This window comes from Mustela nigripes, chromosome 6, assembly GCF_022355385.1.
Source record: "Mustela nigripes isolate SB6536 chromosome 6, MUSNIG.SB6536, whole genome shotgun sequence".
NCBI classification, from domain to species: Eukaryota; Metazoa; Chordata; class Mammalia; order Carnivora; family Mustelidae; genus Mustela; species Mustela nigripes.
Genome location: NC_081562.1, coordinates 38,101,711 through 38,122,107, shown reverse-complemented (window position 1 = coordinate 38,122,107; position 20,397 = coordinate 38,101,711). Strand labels below are relative to the sequence as shown.

At 35.1% G+C, this 20,397-nt stretch overlaps 1 protein-coding gene across 1 annotated transcript in view; it reads left to right on the top strand.

Moving 5' to 3' along the window:
* The window catches only part of PTPRQ (protein tyrosine phosphatase receptor type Q), a 193,453-nt gene that overhangs the window by 37,325 nt on the left and 135,731 nt on the right, over window positions 1-20,397 (top strand). The window contains exons 15-18 of the mRNA XM_059402405.1: window positions 2,850-3,032; window positions 3,388-3,489; window positions 7,394-7,514; window positions 19,971-20,131. Of these exons, the coding sequence (XP_059258388.1) occupies window positions 2,850-3,032; window positions 3,388-3,489; window positions 7,394-7,514; window positions 19,971-20,131 (567 nt within the window). The remainder of the gene's footprint in view (window positions 1-2,849; window positions 3,033-3,387; window positions 3,490-7,393; window positions 7,515-19,970; window positions 20,132-20,397) is intronic.

The following is a 20,397-nucleotide window of genomic DNA, read 5'->3' as shown; positions in this document are numbered from 1 at the left end:
AAGATAATGCTGTTCTCTCCTGAGTGTTTTTATTATCTCAATGAAGTGGGAAGCAAGTTTTTCAGCTTTGAATAAGAAGTAGGGAAGATTTTTGAATGTTTGTGGACAGAGAAGATGGTGAAAACATACTTAACAGAGTTGTAGACGGAGCTGACAAAAGTAAATATAGGCTGCTGGGAGGTAGAAATGATTCATTTGAAATTTGAGGTTTAAATTTAAATGAAGCTTGTTAGCCTAGAGTTTTGTTTTCTTTCGATATTTTCAGCTGTTCAGTGCAGATCTGGAATTAGCACTGAGCTCAGTTTAACTCAAATCGGAATTTTGCTGGAAAGCCAGATGGAAACAGAAGGAGCTGATGGAGATTACTAGGGGCTGGTTGTGGAGGTAGGCTCTGGCCTGAGTGAGTAGGGAGATGAGGACATAGTGGTGGCGATGAACAGCGAAGTTATGATGAGGGTCGCAGGTCTGTTGGATCCTCAGAACAAAGGTCAGTAAGCTAGAAAGGTAGGAGGTGTTGCCAAAGAAAGGAATATCGGCAGTGATGGGTAACGACTAGGTTGTGGTTATAACCACAAAAGCTACTGGTTAAAGTAAGGTGGAGGAAAACTAGAATTATGGAGATCAAGGAATATAGAGTCCGGGGAATTGGGCAGATCATTTGCTTTGACATTGACATCTCTTAAGAGTGGTAGAGAGGAAGTCAGTCATTCAAGTGACAATTTTTTTTTTCTTTTTTAAGTTTTAATTTTAATTCCGGTTAGTTCACATGCAGTGTTATATTAGTTTCAGGTGTGCAGTGCGGTGATGCAGCACTTCCCGCGCTCTCTGGCGCTCGGCACAGGAAATCCCCATCACCTATTTCCCCCCTCTCCCCACCCTCTTCCCCTCTTAGGTAATAACATTTTTAAGATGTTTGAAGAAGTTTGACTCTTAAGGAGGGGTAGCGCTAGAGCTTGTCAGGTAGAAGGAAGGAGAAACAATCCAGATATGGCAAAGAGTGATAAATCCAGCTACTGAACTCCCAGGTCCTATGGTTTTAGGGATTGTAGGAAAGGAAAAAAAAAAAAAAAAAAAAAAAAAAAAAAAAAAAGACTGCCTGTTACCCAAGAGCGCTAAGTTGAAGCTGAGTTCTGTCTGAGAGGATCGATATGTTTAGTTGCTTTTGAATAACAGCAATTCCCTCACAGATTCATTTTAACTTAAATTCTGAAGTGAAGTTTTTCAGGTGGCCTGGATTTCAGCCACATGCGCTCTTAGGGATAGGCTTGCAGTTCAAAACTGCATCATTTTTCTTTCTTTTTTTCATCTAGTGTGGAATAAGAAAAAAAAAATCTTCTCTGCCCTCTTTTGTGTGGTGGTTTCACTTCCCACTCCCTCCTCCCTGAGGGTGGTCACAGCACACTGCACAAGATCACACTGAATTCTGGGGTATTCTGCAGAATAATTCAAGTTGCCCTCTGGGTTGTCCAGTAGAGTGGTTGAAATTGTGTGCTTTTGGTCTTCCAGTTTCTTATACAAGGATATTCCTTACTCTGCTCTTGGCCCAAGGCTTTCTCTTCTTTATCTGGCATTCCACACAGCTGTTAATGCAAAAACATCGCCAGGATTGGCCAGTCCTCTCTAAGACAAAGCTGGCTTTCCTACCAGCTTCTGTTTCAGGATACCCATTTTAACTTTGTTTTTTGTTTATTTTTTTTCTTTTGTTTTCTGGCTACCACAGATTTCTGACTTTCTTGTCCACTCTGCAATTCTTGTAAAGTTTGTTTTAGTTTTTATTTTATTTATTTATTTATTTGACAGACAGAGATCATAAGTAGGCAGAGAAGCAGGTACAGAGAGAGGGGGAGGCAGAGGCTCCCTACTGAGCAGAGAGCCCGATGTGGGGCTCAATCCCAGAACCCTGGAATCATGACCTGAGCCGAAGGTAGTGGCTTAACCCACTGAGCCACCCAGGCTCCCCTATTTTAATTTTATGAAGAGTTTTAATTGTTTTAATTAAGATAGTCATTCAGTTTTAGGGTACCTGTTTCAATATTTACCAGAGTCAGAATCCCACATGTAGTAATAGGATTTGAATATGTGTAGAGAACCATTTTACCATTATATTGGATTCAATATAATAAGGCATTAGTAGATACATAAAACTAGTATTTTTTAATTTTTTTAAAGATTTTATTTATTTATTTGACAGAGAGAGATCACAAGTAGGCAGAGAGGCAGGCAGAGAGAGAGAGGGAAGCAGGCTTCCCGCTGAGCAGAGAGCCCAATGTGGGGCTTGATCCCTGGACCCCAAGATCATGACCTGAGCCGAAGGCAGTGGCTTAACCCACTGAGCTACCCAGGACCCCAAAACTAGTATTTTATCAATGCTATTTTGTATCCTTGGGAGACTGGTTTGCTGCTCAGTCCTACTGTACAATATTATAACTAGGAGAGGTTCCTTGCCTTATCATACATCTCGTTTTACACCCAAACTAATTATTAATCTTTTATATATTATCAATATTAATGAAGGGCAGAATTGATTTTTAGGTGTTTCTCAAACTTCTTTCTTGCATCTGTGTGTTCTGCAGTGATAGAAAGTTTAATACCATCTCCACTATTTTAATAAAAATATCATCTTATAAGCATTATTCTGTAGAATCAGAGGATGAAATTTTCTTTTGAGATGTAATTCTTACATAGTTGTAACTGTATAAGTTTTGTATCTTTTATTCCATTTATGATGTTCTTATATACATATCCTTGTGCACTTGAGTGAAGACTTCAGCAAAATTTTCATTTTTTTTCCAGAATACATTTTTAGGATGGAATTATTTTATGCATTTTTGTTTTTGTTTTTTTCCCAGTGCCTGACAGTGCACCAGAAAATATTACTTACAAAAATATATCTTCTGGAGAGATTGAGCTGTCATTCTTTCCCCCAAGTAGTCCTAATGGAATCATACAAAAATATACAATTTATCTCAGGAGAAATAATGGAAATGAGGAAAGAACTATAAATACAACTTCTTTGACCCAGAGCATTAAAGGTAAAAATAATATGTAGTGTTGGGCCTTTACACTAATATTGATAGTAGGCACAAAATATTGGCTTGCTTTCATATTATAAATGGTAAATATGATTAGTTTTATTCGGGGTATGACAGTTCTGGCTTTTTAGTTAAATAAACTAGGAGTTTATTAGAGTCACATGAAAGAATACTTTAAGTCAGTCCTTTGTCATATTATCCTATATCATTTTGGCTTTGTAATAAGACTTACTATTTGAAAACACTTCATTTTCATTTAGTTTTTACTTTTGGAATATTAGGTCATTTCATAATTTGCCTCTTGTGTATTACTAAAGGATATTTTGTAAGTCTTATCTATTTACTTTCTTTTTAGGACTGAAGAAATATACCCAGTACAAGATTGAGGTGTCTGCTAGTACACTTAGGGGTGAAGGAGTGCGGAGTGAGCCCATAAGTGTACTGACTGAAGAAGATGGTAAATATAGTAGTGGATACATATATTTTGAATCCATCACATTTCAAAAAATGTGTGTATATAAAATGAAGGTATAAAGTAAAAATTCTATAAGATTTGGGTTATCTGTTGTGTGTTATGCCAGCATTAGAGAGATTTCATGTCACAGTTAAAGAAGCTAGCAAAGTTAGATTTATGTTAAAAAAAAATCAGGTATAAAATGCTCTTTTTTTTAATTCTGAAGTCATCCTTGCTCTGTAAGAAATCAGCAGTATTTTTTTCATGGGAAATTTTAAGGCTAAAACTTTGGTTTGAATGGTTTGAACATCAGCTACTGTATATTATGACTGTTTTTCAACTTTAATGTTCATAAGAATAGACATTTATATCAGTTTTGTAGCGGATTCTGTTATGTCAACCTGCAACCTTTTTTACTATATTAGGATTAGCTTGCTAATGAGTTCAGGCCAGTGTCCAGGTTTCTCTACATAATTTGCCAAGATGCTATTCTTGAATGTTAATAGCCTTCATATTGAATATTTAAACATGTCTTTTCCTAACCTGAATAAAATCAACTTTACTACTGAGACCACTTTACACAGGTACCTCACCAAGTTCTAGGCATATATCATGCTAGGAAAATTACTTTTGAGGGATATATTTGGGATTTGGATTTGCATTTTATGTTTTATACATTGTATATATTTGAGACTGTTATTTATATTTCTGCAAATGGAAGTCCTGTTGTCATGAGGGATGTATCATAAGTGTTTGTAGGGTATCTTCCTCCCCACTTTCAAATTTTTCCATCCTCAAGTTTGCTCACATTCTGTGATGTTCAGATTCTAATCATTCACCAGGACAAAATATGCATTATATACTTCAAGAAGAAGGAAGGATTTTCTCTGCATTGTTCTTATTTTATTAAAAATGACGGTCTTCAGAGCCTTCTTCTCCATTTCAGGTTCTTCCCTATTTTTGCCTCCATCAAATTACTTCATCAAAGCATCCTGGTGGGCCGCTCTGTTTATCCCAGGTTCTAAATACTCTCGTGGGTTGGTCTTCCGTTGTCATTGCATCTCCTAACTATGCTAATTTCTCCATCAAAACGCACTTGTTCAAATTTTCATTTTTTCATAGTTGAATTCTTTGTGCTGAAAGAAAGTAAAAATTAATAAGTAAATCCTTCCCTATGGGACAATTGTTAAAGACTGGGGCATGGGTGAGGTTGGCTCTTTTTTCCATCTTAGATAATGCCTACGAAAGATGTACTGAACCATTATGCAACGTCCCTGTGAACATAGTACTCACTTTTTTTTTCTAATTTAATAAAATAGTCCTGATGGTAAGAATTTGAGGTCTATAAGAAGAACTTAAACCAGTAGTAAACATATATGCTGAGCTGACAAGAGTTTTGTTTTTTACCACATAAGTCAATAGTTCCAAACTATACGGTGTATCTGAATTATCTGGACTGCTAAACATCACGGTATGTCATCATAGTGAATTTACCATCTGAGTCCTTGGCCAAGTCATCAATATATTTGCTAATGAAAAGGGTGAAGAACAGACCCCTTTATTGAAAAATTTTAACAAATCAAGAATGGATAAATGACTGAGAAACTTTGCTTTCTTGGGTATTGGGCGCTCTTTGCCCTCATGAAACTTGTGGTTTAGTGAAGAGATCTAAATTGGATTTGTGTGTAGATGAACAATCTTTGTAGCTTTAGTCACTGGTTTAAATATTCCCCCAAGTAATTCCTAAGGACAAAAGAGGAATTTTAGTTACTCTGAGGCATCAGAGGAAGAGTAGCTAAGGAAGGTACACCTAAGCTGTGACCTGCGGGAAGTGAGTGAAGAGGGAGGATGAGAGATAGGAAAGACCACAGCAGCTAGAGGGAGGAGGAGTCTTGTGCATGCCCTTCTCACTTATTCTCATATGCTCTGTCATGATGAACTGGAGAGATTTCAAAAGATATTGCATGTGTGGGCACCTGGGTGACTCAGTGGGTTAAAGCCCCTCTGCCTTCCGATCAGGTCATGATCCCAGGGTCCTGGGATTGAGCCCCACGTCAGGCTCCCTGCTCAGTGGGGAGGCTGCTTCCTCCTCTCTCTCTCTGCCTGCCTCTCTGCCTACTTGTGATCTCTGCCTGTCAAATAAATAAATAATCTTAAAAAAGAAGATATTGCATGTATGCATTCTAATTTCCTTCTTTCTTTCTTTAAAGTAAATTTAATTTTTTAACATTTATTTTATGACTGAGAGTTTATACCTCTTAATCTCCCTCACCAATTTCATTTTTTTAAATTGTACTTCAGAATACAAATGCCAAAATAATAGTGCATATTTTGTTTAGCTAGACTGGTAATTGTATTTAGTTAGCAACACAAAGTTTTACATAAAAAAGGAAAATACCCAAGAATATCCTGAAATTAAAAATAAAACACTCAGAATTATCTGATATTTGACATAAAAGCCTAACACCATATTATAGAATAGAAATGTTTAGTTACAACATATTATGTTCAAAATCAGTACTATTTCTGATGGAAATCCTTTTTTTCCAATAATAAAAAAAAGTTAAGTTTGCAAAGATGTTAGTAAAAATATCATAAGCTTTTGTTTTGACAAATGACAGAGTTCTCAGAAGTAATTCATATCTTGGGAAACAGACATTTCCAAGTGATATATGGATTCTTGTGATAATCAATATTTGATAGCATTTTTATTGTAGTGCTTGTGAGAATACCAAATGAAAACATGAATACAGCTGTCACCATTATTCTTTAGAATTCATCTCATAAAACTTTTCTCTGCTCAATAATTTTTTTGTTGTTGGAAAGTTGTTACCAAAATAATGAAAACGCACATACACACATACAAGCATATGTATACCCACAACTCTAGCTGAGATTATTCAGAAAATCAAAAATTAAAATAATTCAAGTCGTGTTTTCTCCAAATTATTACAAAAAGTGATGTGCATGTGTGCTAATATATATATTAAGACTGTTCAAAGATCTGAACAAATTCTTAAAACTTCTATCAGCTACCTATGAGTTCACTTTCCATATATAACTATAACAATGATAAAAAAGTTTTAATGATTTATACCCTTCTGTATGCAAAAAGTTGTATATTAATCTTCTAAGACATTACTATGGTGCTATACAGTAGCTGAGAAATGCCATTCTAAACGTTTTATCTAAATGTGAATATAAACTTGGTTAAGAAGGTTGCTAGTAATTTTTTTAGTGATTGTACAGTGCAGAATGGCTAAGGTATTTGAATCCTTATGCTGTCACAGCAGAATTAGAAGCAGACCCTAACCTGACCATGTTCTTGTTTATGTGCCACACTGGTTTTCTTTGTCACCATTCAATTTTGAAGACTCAGTGAACAGATTTTGATACTATTTTACAGTTTAAAGCAAGTGAAATTGAAGAATGTAGTTTTTATTCGTGAGGTCAGTCATTTTAACTGCTCTCTCCTTGTTATGCTTATCACTTTACCTCTTCTTGAATGTGTGATTTTTTCCCCATCTCTTTTTATTGTTTGAGGAGCATTTTTACTACACACTATATTTATTCACCCCAGTCGTTTTATTTTTACTAGAGGATGATAATTTACCAAGATGTACTTGAACAGTAGGTGAATCACTGTGACATACTTCTTGTTCTTTTTTCTCATGAAATATTTTTTTCCATTGAATCACAGAAACAGATGTTCTAACGCCACCATGCAAAATCTCTTTTTATCATCTCATTTTGAAAGTAAACAATTAGTCTCCCATGCTCATGGAGAAAGGCGCTGTACCTGATTTCATTTACCAGAACGTTTGAAGTGAAAACTTTGGGTGTTTCCTTTTTAGTGTTCTCTTATATATGTTTAATAAAATGTATTATCCTTACCCTAACTTTTCAGCTCCTGATTCTCCCCCCCAAGACTTCTCTGTAAAACAGTTGTCTGGTATCACGGTGAAGTTGTCATGGCAACCACCCCTGGAGCCAAATGGAATTATCCTCTATTACACAGTTTATGTCTGGTAAGAAACTTCTTTCTTTTTTGGAAATAGTTCTGAGAACAAGTATTAATCTGTAACATAATAGGAATGTAGTTTTTTTTATTTTAGAATGTGATGCTACATTAAGAACCTGATTGTTAATAAGCTAGTTAATATGTTTTTTTAAAGAAACAAGTCTTTCCCATACTACGCAAAAGGTCCAACCATAGTCAAACAATATAATTTTTGTACCTAAAAATGTATATATCATGCATAATTATACTAAATTTCTGCTCTTAAAAGCCATTGACTAATCAACTTATATGTACAAGCATATAATTTTAAACTCAGTTTTACACAAATATTCTGTATATCACTGCTTTGTTAAGTTTCTTTGAGCAGAATAATTTTAACAAATTTAACTGAAAGATATTTCTTCATAGATCTGTTATTTACAGCCAATTTTCCAATGAAATTGAAGCAGTGCATCTATTTTTTTTTCTGATCACCTTTACCCTGATTACCTATTCATGTGTCAGTTGTGTAAATGATTAAATACTCACATCACATCAGTTCACATCAGTTAACAACATGGCTCTACTGCTTCATGAAAACCCAGTAAATAAAAATCCTCACCTTAAGCTAATGAAAATCCTTTGCAACGATTCACCAGGTAATATTTCCCAGTGGATTTTAAATATTTCAACTCAGAAAATACAATTTATATCATACAGAACATAGGCATTTCTTACCTTTATATTCCTGACTTGAAGATCCAACACTGAGAGGCTATGATGTTTTAAAGAAGTCTACTCTTCTCTTTCCTAAACTAAGACTTTTCTTTCCATAATATCTCTTTAAACCCTTTGCATACCACTCTTTAGGGCTACACTTCCTGTTTTTTTCATTGCTTGATTCCTAGTCATTTTGCCTAGTCATGAAAAAATTGAGGGTGACATGAGAAATATCAGTAGGAAGAGAAGCAATGAGAAGAAGGTAACCATTCTCCTCTGTGGCCCAGTTCATTCATTATCAATTTTTCATTACTTCATTCAACAAAACTGATAAAGTGCCTGTATACCAGTGAAGGAGACATACATATGCCTCCTGCTGTCAAAGAGCTTACAGTCTTAAAGTGGACTAATATCCCAGAAACAAACAAATGAAGGAAAGTCAGGGGAAACAGAACTATTTTTGATGGGATGCTTGAGGAAATCATTTCCAGAGTTCACAGTCTGGATGACAAGCTTTTTATCAAATGAAGATCTACAAGGTGGAATTTATCAAGAAGAGAGAACATCAGCTGTATAGGCTCTGTGAAGAAACACAATTTGTTATTTTGAAGACCAGAGGTGTCAGTGTTGTTTGCGGGGTTAGAGAGACAGGGTCATACTGAGAGGTTGAAGGCAGCCAAAGGTCAGGAGCTAAGCCACAAAAAGGATATGATTTTTTTAATTTTAACTGTAATGAGAATTATTGGATAATTTTAAGCACTTTGGATACTTTATGGAGAAAGAATTGTAGATAGCAAAACTGTTGGCAGGGATAGTAGCTAGGAGACTATTTTAGTGGTCTGGGCAATAGATGTTACTGACAATGGACAGAAGTGGGTAGCTTTTTTCTACATTTAAGAAAGAAAGTTGACAGGACTTGGAGATACATTGGATGTGAGGATAAAAAAAGAGAGATGAATCAATGATGACTTTTAGACTTTTGAATAAAGAATGATGACTTTGAGATTTTTAACACCATGTTATTGAGTTAGAAAAAATGGAAGTGAAATAAGTTAAGAAAAGTGAGAATCACTTTAAGATTTTACAACTGGGGTTTCTGGCCCATGCTGTAGGGACAATCTCATCCCTCTATATAGTGTTCATGCTATGTAAATTCAACTTCCCAGTGGTGCATTCTCTCTCCTCTTCTGAGGTGTGTCTCTGTTCTTTCTCACTTAGTAAGATGTATTCTAGGTGCAAGGGAAGCCCACTGAAAGTGGGGTCAGGGAATCTCAAGTCTGTGGATATTACAGCTCATCTTACCTGGTTTTTTGGGAATTGTGTTGTTGCTCACCTGTAGTCATAGCTTCTAGTTTCAAGCTTCTGATTTTCTGTTTTATCCTTGATCCAACTTCAGGCTTATTCTAGTGCCCTAGCTCTCTTAGCATTCCTGTCTTAACCTTCAGGTAGCCAGATGCTGTCACTAATGTGCAGTGGGCAGGATTGCAAAGGTGACTTCCACATCCTTCTGTAGCTCCAGATGATCTACTAGAGGAGCTTTTAGATCTTGTGAATATGGTGGCTTACTGAAGACGGATTTTGTAAGAGGCTTGTCATTTTTCTCTCCATCCTGAGAAGGAACAAGCCCTTCTTACTGTCATTTGGAGTTATTCACAGAGACACTGAGTCAGAGAAGCTGCTCCTAGGATCAGCTGAGAGTTTAAGATGCAGAATTAGGGTGGTCAATAGATGGGGCATCACCCAAGAGAATCACTTCCTCCTTTGTTATAGAGGGAGCCAGAGAACTTCTTTTAAGGCATTGAAATATATCCCCAGCTGTAGGATGACTCCAAAAGAAATACTTGAGCACACCCTGGATCACAGAAAATTCATCAAGACCAGCAAATAGTCAAAAAAAGCAAAGCATCAACTAGCCAACAATATTAAGACTCTTGTAGGGAAAGAAATCCTTGAGCCAGGGCTGCTATATCATCTGTCAAGAACAGGCTACTGACATGTATTTTACTGTTGATTGCCTGTCTGAGTCTAGGATGTTACTGAAAATTTTATATGTATATTTTACTGAGCAGGCAATAGCTCAGCCTCTCCATTCAGAAAGTTCCACTTCAGTAAATAAGACACTTGGAAGTCAAAGTAGCCATGAGAATCAGGCTGACTTCACTGGTTTCATAATCCAGGGGCAGGGTTCAACTGCAGCTGCCCCACAGCCTGTTTGGAGTAAGGTGTCCTTGTGAAAAATGAACTTGGAGTCCAGTTGTGGGAATGTGGCCACTTTGTCCTGACTCGTTCAGTTAAAAAGCCGTTCCATGACCTTCGGAGTGCCTGAGTGTGTGTGTAACTTATTGGACAGCCAAGCCTGATAAAGTTGTTGGAATGAATATGTGAATCTTTCTTTTTAAGTATTAAAATAAATATTGTTTAAAGGTACATAAATTTATTAAAACTTTAAAGTTACTTCACAACTTATTGAGATTAAAAAATAAACTCTTACTATATTAACTCTAACAACCTCTAACCAAAGACCTCCCAGGAATTATATTTGAAAGGATATAGAAAGAACTCCTTATAAAAGGTTTTAATATTACATTTTTTTGTTAAACTCGGACTTGGAACACTTTTGGAGACATGGGGTTGAATTCTGGCACTGCCTTTCAATTATCTGTGTGGTTCTCTTAAAATACTGGATAAATGGTTATATTGTTATTAACAGTGTTCCTGTTTCAGGGGTTCACATTTCTTTCATACTTCTCAGTTTCCATTATTTTGGTTGCTCCAGTAATTACCAAATTCTTTTAAAAACAACATCTTTGGATATTTCTTATTTTCAGTGTATCTACAAAATCCAGACTGCCAATTTTATTCATTATAATGGTTGACTTCTCTCTGTCATGAATATTTCTCTACAAAAAGTGGGTGAATAACCACTACTATGTGAGTCACATTTGGTTTTTAGATGGTGTGCACAGAAATCTGCTTTAACTAATTGCATTTTTAAATGATGTTTCTTTTTAAACTTTGTTTTATGTAATAGCTTTTATCAGTTTATCAAAATGGTAAAGTAGCATTTTCCCCTCAGTTGTATTGATGTTATGTTTCCATGTGTCTAAACGATAAACAGTCTTTGCATTGCAAGGGCAACCACCATTAAATAAATGAATTCCCATTGAAGCAGTTGCTTTTTTTAATACACTTTGGATTGAGGTATAATATTGTAGTAAACTGATACAAAGCTCATTTATTTACTTTATATAGATCTTCCTTAATTTGCAATAAGGTTACATCTGGATAAACACCTAAGTTGAAAGTATCATTAAGTCAAAAGTGTATTTAATATACTTAACCTTCAGAATATCACAGCTTAGCCCAGCCTACCAAAATGTGTTTAGAACACCTATATTAACCTAGAGTTGGGCAAAATCATCTAACACAGACCTCCTCTACAATAAAGTGTTGAAAACATCATGTACTTTATTGAGTACTTTACTGAAACAGAATGGTCATATGGGTACAGTATCCTTGTAAGTATATTGGTTGTTGATCCTCATGATTGTGTGGCTGACTGGGAGCTGTGGTTTGCTGCTTCTCCCAGCATCACAAGAGAGGACTCTACTACATATGGCTAGCCTAGGAAAAGGTCAAAATTTAAAATTCCAAGTACACTTTCTACTGAATATGTGTTGCTCCTCACATCATTGTGAAATGGAAAAATCCTTTATAATAACCATTGTAAGTTGGGAACCATCTGTAGTTGAACTCAACTTAGATTTGTTTAGCAATTTTGCTTCTATATTTTTAGTAAAACTTAACAGTAGTTTTCTTTTTTTGTTGTTGTTTATAAAACTTCCAGGTGAATGCCATATAAGGTATAGCTAAAAGACTGGAGTGAAAGTAATGTTGAAAATTCTAGCTTATGTACAAATTTTGGCTTTTAAATGTTTCTCATTTTCTTAGTAGTAATTTTGAATCAGTCAGTCTGACAAATGTTTATTAAACTCTGTGGGGAGATAAAAATATAAAGAGAATTTAAAAATTATTGTAGGTTAATTGGAGATAAAATATGTGTATGAAATAATTCTAAAAATATTTGCTAAGTAGTATATTAGGAAGTCAGCTTTTTAAAAAATGTCAATTGTCAAATAATTTCCCCCATAACATAAAAGTTTAACTTTGGAAATGGCCTTGTATATGCTAAAATTATACTTAGTTCTGTTGCTTCCAGTTTTCTACAGTATTCCCCCCCCTAGTAAAATTACCTGTTTGAGCATACAATATAGATCAATAATCAGAAAGGGAAGGTTGTAAAGTTAGATTGATAAATCAGTAGAACACCTCAGCAGAAACAGTCCAGTAGTCTCCCCTTAACTGTGGTTTTGGTTTCTGCAATATCACCTACCCACAGTCAGCTGCAGCCCCAAAGTAGATGATCCTCCTGACAAATTATCAGGTCGGTAAGAACCTAATGCTGCCTCACCATGCCTGCGCCATTCATCTCACTTCATTTCATCACGTAGGCATTTTATCATCTTACGTCATCACAAGAACAAGGCTGAGTACAGTAAAATAAGATGTTTTAAGAGAGAGAGGCCACATTCATGTAACTTTATTATGGTATCTTATTATAATCATTCTGTTGAATTATTAGCTACTGTTGTTAATCTCTTACTGTGCCTAACTTATAAATTAAAGTTCATCTTAGGTAGGTATGTATGGAAAGAATATACATAGGGTTCAGAGTTACCTGTTGTTTCAGGCAGAAATCCACTGAGGGTCTTGGAATTTATCCTCTGTGGATTAAGGACAATGAATATGAAGCCTTGGAGGCATGGGAGTGAACCGTGCCAGGATGTTGATAAGTAGCATTATAAAGATGGATTATTGGGGTCACATTCGGCTGGGAGAGATAGGAACACATGTAGAGAAAGCGGTTCAATACAAGGATACCCTTGAATTGTTTAACTTGAGCTTTCTAGGGGGATATTAAAAACTCCATGTCAGTTCTATCTTGTTAGTTGTTTTTCTGAATGACCTAGATGAAGGTGGGTGTCAGGTCACATACAGGCTCCTTGTGGGCCACCTGTGCTTTGCTGGACCTGTGAACCGTTAATCAATTTTGATTAGAATTCTGTCAGCGTTTTACAATGACTAGATCTCTAGTAAAACTTCAGATTCCTTTGTTTCTTGCAGAAATCAGGAAGTTTGCCATATTCCCTTTGATAAAAAATCAGCTGGAGTTAAATAGAAGCTGTCTTTAGATGGGGCATTTGCTTGACAATTTACCACAGTTCCCACCACACCCTATTTCAAATCTAGTCTTCTTAGTCATTTATTTTGTTTGGGTGGATCTTGAATCTTTACACCCTCAATTTGGGGGTCTTTAAATCACATTTGTGATATGTACACAGCTGGGAGAGATTGTTATTTCCTTGTATTACAGACTTAGGGAACACTACATCTTGGAAAGCTAGGCAAAAAGGCCAAGAGGGATAGTGTAGTAGTTAATATTTTGGGACAAATGTGTTTGGTTCCTTACCTATATTTCTTTATTTATTTCTCATAAAAACACCATAAAGAGAATATTATTCCCATTTTGTAGGTGTGAAAACTGAGTTCTGAGATTAAGGAGTTATTTGAGCTTACAGAGCTAGAAGATAACAGTAAGAATTCATGCCTAGGGTTGGGGTACCAGGTGGTGGGTATTATAGAGGGCACGGATTGCATGGAGCACTGGGTGTGGTGAAAAAATAATGAATACTGTTATGCTGAAAATAAATTAATTAATTAAAAAAAAGAATTCATGCCTAGATCTGTCTTAGTTCTAAATCATACATTTATCAAATCACTAGGAATAAGTGCTATATCTGGCATCTGTTCTAAATACTCAGCAGTATACCTACAGAATTAGGGAAGTCTTAGTTTGATAAAAGTATTTGTGAGAAACACTAATAACCCTGTAGGGTTATAATAGATTAAGCTTATTGCATCAACATATATGGGCGATTTCTATAAAAAAAATCACTGATTTGTTATTGGTCTACATTAATTGATGGACTATATTCATTGTGAGAGAATAGGTACACTGTTTCATGTGCAAACCATTATGATTGCTGGTCTCTGTCTATAGCATGTAAACAAAATAGAGCTTGTTCAGGGAGGGAAGGATGCAGATGGTGGAAATACACAGGATCAAGGCATGTGAGAAACTGCTGGGAGAACAGGAAGAGGTTTCAGTCAAGACTTTTAGTTTCAAGTGCCTGGACCCAACTTAAATAAGCTTAAGCAAAAATAGGAATTTATTGACATATGGCTGAAAATCCAGGATATGCTAATTGGATGTAGGAGCTCAAATAATTTCATTAGATGTGGTTAACAGTAAGAAGCTTGTGGGGATAACAGCAAAGCAACCCTATATCTTGAGTATAATGGTTCAGGAGGAAAGCAGGAGATGATGAAGCTAGAGAGGTGGGCAGCCCAGACACATGGATTTTTGAGGCTTGAATAAGGGTATACATATGTCTCTATCTGCCCATCTATCAGGAGAATATGAATCTCAATATTTTATGGGATTTAAAATTTTTATTTTAGCCATGGACCCAAAGATCACACTGCTAGAGAAAATACTCCAAGGACTTTCTAGTCCTTTTTTAATAAAATTCAAACTTCTCATTCTGGCCTAAGGGATATTTACTCTCAGGGAATGAAATCTTTCTCCTTCAGCTGAAGCACAATCCCTCCTCCTATCTTCCAGTCCTTAATTCCGTGTGTCTGCTCCAAGATCATAGTTTATAAATGGTTCCCTATCTTCAACTTCATTCTCTTTTTCTTTTAATCTTATAAGTGTGTCTTTTCTGCAAGGGCAAACAAACAAGACAAAACCAAACCAAATCAACCAGCTAACCAAATGATGACAGTAAGAATAATAGCAATGACAAGTAAATACCCTGCTTTTACTCAGACTCTCTCTGAAACACTATTAAGAGCTTTAGGATCATAGAATATGCACCCATTTTTGTCTTAATTAGTTTGGGGTTGTTTAATACATAATTGTGAGTCTATATGAACTCAGCTATGCAGGTAATTGTTCTAGACTAAAGCACAACATAGTCAAGCAGTTTCCTTATACTGGAAAAATTTGTGAAAATCACCTGTTCATAGAAGAAGAGAGTATTTGACGGAGTCATATATGTGGATGTTTAAATTATCATTGGAAGTGTTATTTACTGAGTGAAATGGTTAATCTAGAATATATAACAGCAGATTATAGCTTTGAAAACATAGAAATGGGCAAGGATGGATATGTCATTAGATTAGATTACCCACATGGAACAAAATACCAAATGATGAAAGTTAGAATTAAGACCACGCCTTTCCAAAGGATCTCAGACCTTGTGTGGAAAACCATTCATGTCCATGCTTAGGGAAGTGGAATTTGTCTGAGTCTTCCCAGGCAATTTTGGTACTCAGCATTCCTCCACTGGTGATTCTTGCTTACCACGATCTTGATGTGGTAAAAGATGAGCAAAGAAAGTGCTAACCCAGACCAAAAGAATTGCTCTTATACTCTAGAATTTCCTTTATGCCCTAGAAGTCAAAATGTGATCTTTTTTTTTGGAAAAAAAAAATCATAACTTAATGAGGAAATAACTTTGTTTTAAAGATTACATTAAGCCCATCCCAAGACATTTCTTGGTAACGTTGGTGTTACTGATGAGATAGAGAGCAAAACTGCGTTTTCTATTTATTCAGCCTGGTTTCAAGGTTATTCAAGTTATTTTGATATCTCAAATTCAAGAAAGCTTTTAAGATGTTCGAATAAGTTTCCAGAATTAAATCAGTAATATGAAAGCACTGAGTACTCCCCTCAAGTTTTTTCTCAATTTGAAAATTTACACTGACTAGTAGGTTTGCCTGCTGTTGAAAGTTACCTACTTCAGAGATTAAGTATTGTTGATATTTATATTCCTTCCTTTTCCACACAGTTTATCCTTTTGGATATGTAAGACTTAAACCTGTTTTGTCAGGGAGGCCTCTATTCTTTCTCTTCCATCCCTCTTCTACGCACAAACCTTACAAACTAACTTTCTAGTCAACAGTTTCCTGCATCTTTGGGAGTTATGCCTTATTCTCCTTTTCTAAATGTTACCAATAGATAAATTTTACAAATTTAACTTTTTTTTCACTGATTTAATTTTTTTGCTCATCAACTTTTCTTTGCTGTGAGCCACTGGTGGTTGGGATGGGGAAGGTATTGTACTTAAAGGGATCCCATTGTTATTAATGAATTGTTTTACAATTATTTACTGTTCTATTTTGAGAACAGGGGCTACATCTTACTCATATATATTTTTAATATAGTTCCTGAATAAAGTAAATGTTCAATAAATTTTGTCAAATGTTGATTGCATGCATATCATTTCTAAATTCAGAGGGCCTGGGGAAGTATCTATCCTTTGTTTGGAGTACTAATTGGAAGTATTTCTAATTCTAATATATAAACTATATATATAGTCTAATATAATATATAGTCTAATATAATATATAGACTAATAATTAGTCTTTCTATTCTATATATTCTATATATATTAGACTATTGTATAGTCTAATATATAGACTAATCATTAGTCTTTCTAATGCTAATATATATTGTTTTCCATTTAAACCATTACAGTAAAACATAGGAAAGGAAATGTGTACAATATGCAAAAAAGAAGAAAGGACCACATACATATGAAAAGATATTCTATCTCACAAATGGTTAGGGATGTATAGATTAAATAGATTTTTTTTTTTTTGGTCAAGCCTGTAGTAAGTAAAAAGATTAATATCCAAACTAGTGATAAGAGTTTGCCAAAAGGTGTGCTCTCACACGTTGTAGTTGTGGCTCTAAATTATAATCATTTATAATTTGGGACAGAAACAATTTTGGAACAGTAATCATTTAAAAAAAAATCAAACCATTTGAATCAATGATTACACTACTGGGAATTTAACCTACAGAAATTCAAGTGCCGTTATGAAAAGGCATTTGTGTAAGAATGATTGCTGCATCATGATTAGTAACTAAAAGAGAGAGAGAGAGAGAGAAAGCAACATAAATGTTAGTTTTACAGAAGAATGGCTGAATAACTATGATACATCCGAATTAGGGAATTACAAAAAAATAAGGATATAGATTATTGTTATTGTTAATCACATAAATCATAATAAGCCAAAAACAATCAAGATATAGAAGAACACATACTTTTACAAGTGGAAATAAAAAACTCTAACGGAACACCTAACATTCTTGTTACAATATTTTCAAACTAGTAAGAACAAAACGGAGGTCTTTAAACCAAGCCAGTTAAAAGCCAAAAGATGATGGCAGTGTCCAGCCAGGGTTTCTCATGCACGGGACGGAGTGACCCATCTGAGCTGCAGGACGGCTCCGAGATTCCTCTTTGGAAGGCAGAGAGCTCAGGCGTCAGCCCAGAGGTTCATGGGTCTTTCCTCCCATCTGGCAACTGCTTTAGAGCAGGAGGGTGGAGTCAGTTCCTTGGAGACAGAGCACTTCCCTCATATTTTACTTCCACGTTCTCGGTTATAGAGCAAACTCTTTATCTGTGTTCTGAATTTGGATCAGAATTTGGAATTTCAATTGAGTTTACTTATGCTCAGATATTTTTTTTTACCTTAGTCATTAAAATATCAGCAACAATCCTAAATTCCAAATGAAAAACAAACAAGCCTGAAACAGCAAGATGTATCAGTATCTGAAAAATGTTGTTAGTACTATTTTGTCTCAGGATAACCCAGAACAGATTTAGAAACTATGTTGGTATATGCTGAGGTGGATTATTGGTTTTGTTATTCAGATAATTCATAAAGACTATCTTCTTACCGAAATATCTGGATATAGGAGACAAAATGTACTCTGACCTGCCTTTTCCAGGTAATTGCCTCCACTCTACATTATTTATGGAACATAATCAGGGTTTTTCTTATTGTAGGCATAGTCATCTGCAGTATTTTGTTGTGAAGATCAGGGCAAGAAGGTAGTGACACAAGGCAGAGGATAACATTGAAAAATATGCTTGAAAAGGAATTTTTAAAATAGATAAAGTGCAATTAGATTACTTTAGCTAATTCCATAGCTTTGGAGATCTGAATTGGATTAACCATACTGCAGTGTCTAATGACCTGTGACCAATGACAGGAGTATGGAATTGGGTAGAGTTTCTGTGACAAGGCATTTCTCTGAGACTAACAGCCACAGCATTAAGTTCTAAGAGCCCCCTCCTGGGTCTCAGTGAAGTCCCGACTGTCTCTGAGAGAGACAGTCTGATGGAACTGTTTCAAATTGCTGAACAGCCTTGCTAATCCTGCCCGTCTCCAATCTCATACTCTGGATCCATATTTTTCTCACTATGGTAAGCTTTCCAACTACTTTTCAGATAACCACACTTAATATTTGGAGTGGATTGACACTTTTGTAATAGTAAAACCACACCTGAAATGTCTGTCTTTGTGGATACCCTTCATTATTTTAATGGCAAAGAGAGAGCATTTTTACTCAGAGGAAATATCCATTTACTTCTTGGGTGCTTTGTGATACTTTAGAGGAAAAATGAGATTACGTGAAAGATATGTACTTTTTCTGTGATGTTGATCATATTCCCTTACATTCTTTCATAATTAATTTTCTTGCTTTTTAAAATCTAATTTTTTTAAAAAGATTATTTATTTATTTGAGAGGCAGAGGTGGGGGGAAGCACAGAGGGAGAGGAGAATCCTCAAGAAGACTCCCCACTGAGCACAGAGCCTGATGTGGGGCTCGATCCCAGAACCCTGAGATAATGACCTGAGCCAAAATAAAGAGCCAGATGCTAACTGACTGAGCCACCCAGCGCCCTTAAACTTCTTTTTTAAATGCTGTTTTCGGCACCCCTCTATACATGTTCATTCTTTAATTTAGATTCTAATCAATACTTAATTCAAAACTATAGAAACTCTATGAGCATGAAATAAGATAATTGTAGTATTTTATTACTTAGCAACATTTTGTTCTTTAGACTTTCTTTTCCCTCTTGTGATTTCAGTACTTACTTGGAGAGTTTTTAATCAACATTTATTTGTGTTTCCTTTTGTGGAGTGACATTTTAAATACTTCTAAGATTTTAATTTGATGAAAGATATGAGCTCTACCTTTTTCTTTTTTGTATGTTATACATACATTCTTTTTAGTATGTTTCCAGTTAGTACATAATTTATTATTAGAAATTAATAATTAAAGGTTAATTAATATAATGAATAAATGAAGGGTAACCCATAAGCTTGTTATTTTAGTTGATACTACCATTCAAATATTTACTATTTTTTTGAATTGGTCTAAGGTAAATATTAGTTTTGTACAATACATATGAAAAGTGAATTTGACAAATAAAGAGTATAAATAAGATATTGTCAACACTTAAAAAGAACACATATTTGAACAACTAAAACATGGGTATGAAAAGGAGTAGTGTAGTTATTTGGACCACATACTATTCCTAGAGATCTATTGAAATCAGCCCAAGCAAATTCATGTATGAATATCTTATTAACACTTGATTAAATTACTGGATATACTTGAAAACAAAAGAAAGTTATTTATTGAATTATTCTGAATTTCACTCTTCAGCCTTTCAGAATAAGTGACATTTTTATCCTGTTTTAATGTGCTTGTGCTCAAAATGTATGTGTAATGTTTAATAGTCAACTATACAGATAATTTCTTTTTTTCTCTCAGGGATAGATCATCATTTAAAGCTATTAATGTAACTGAAACATCATTAGAGTTCTCAGATTTGGACTATGATATTGAATATAGTGCTTATGTAACAGCTAGCACCAGGTTTGGTGATGGGAAAATGAGAAGCAGTATCATTAACTTTCGAACACCTGAGGGAGGTGAGTTCTTTTGGATGTAGGCCAAGTAAAAGAATATCCTACGTAGAAAAAATAAGTAGTAAATATCAAAATGTATTATTAAACCCAACATCTGTCATCATTTTGGAGGCAAAATTGCATCATTTCCCAGCTCTGTGATGTTGGGAAAATTAATCTCTCTGTGCCTCAGTTTCCTATCTATATTAATGGAAACAATGTATGTCTAATTTACAGGCTCCTTATGAGGCTTAAATGAGTTTATATTTGCAAATGCACCCAGTACAGAA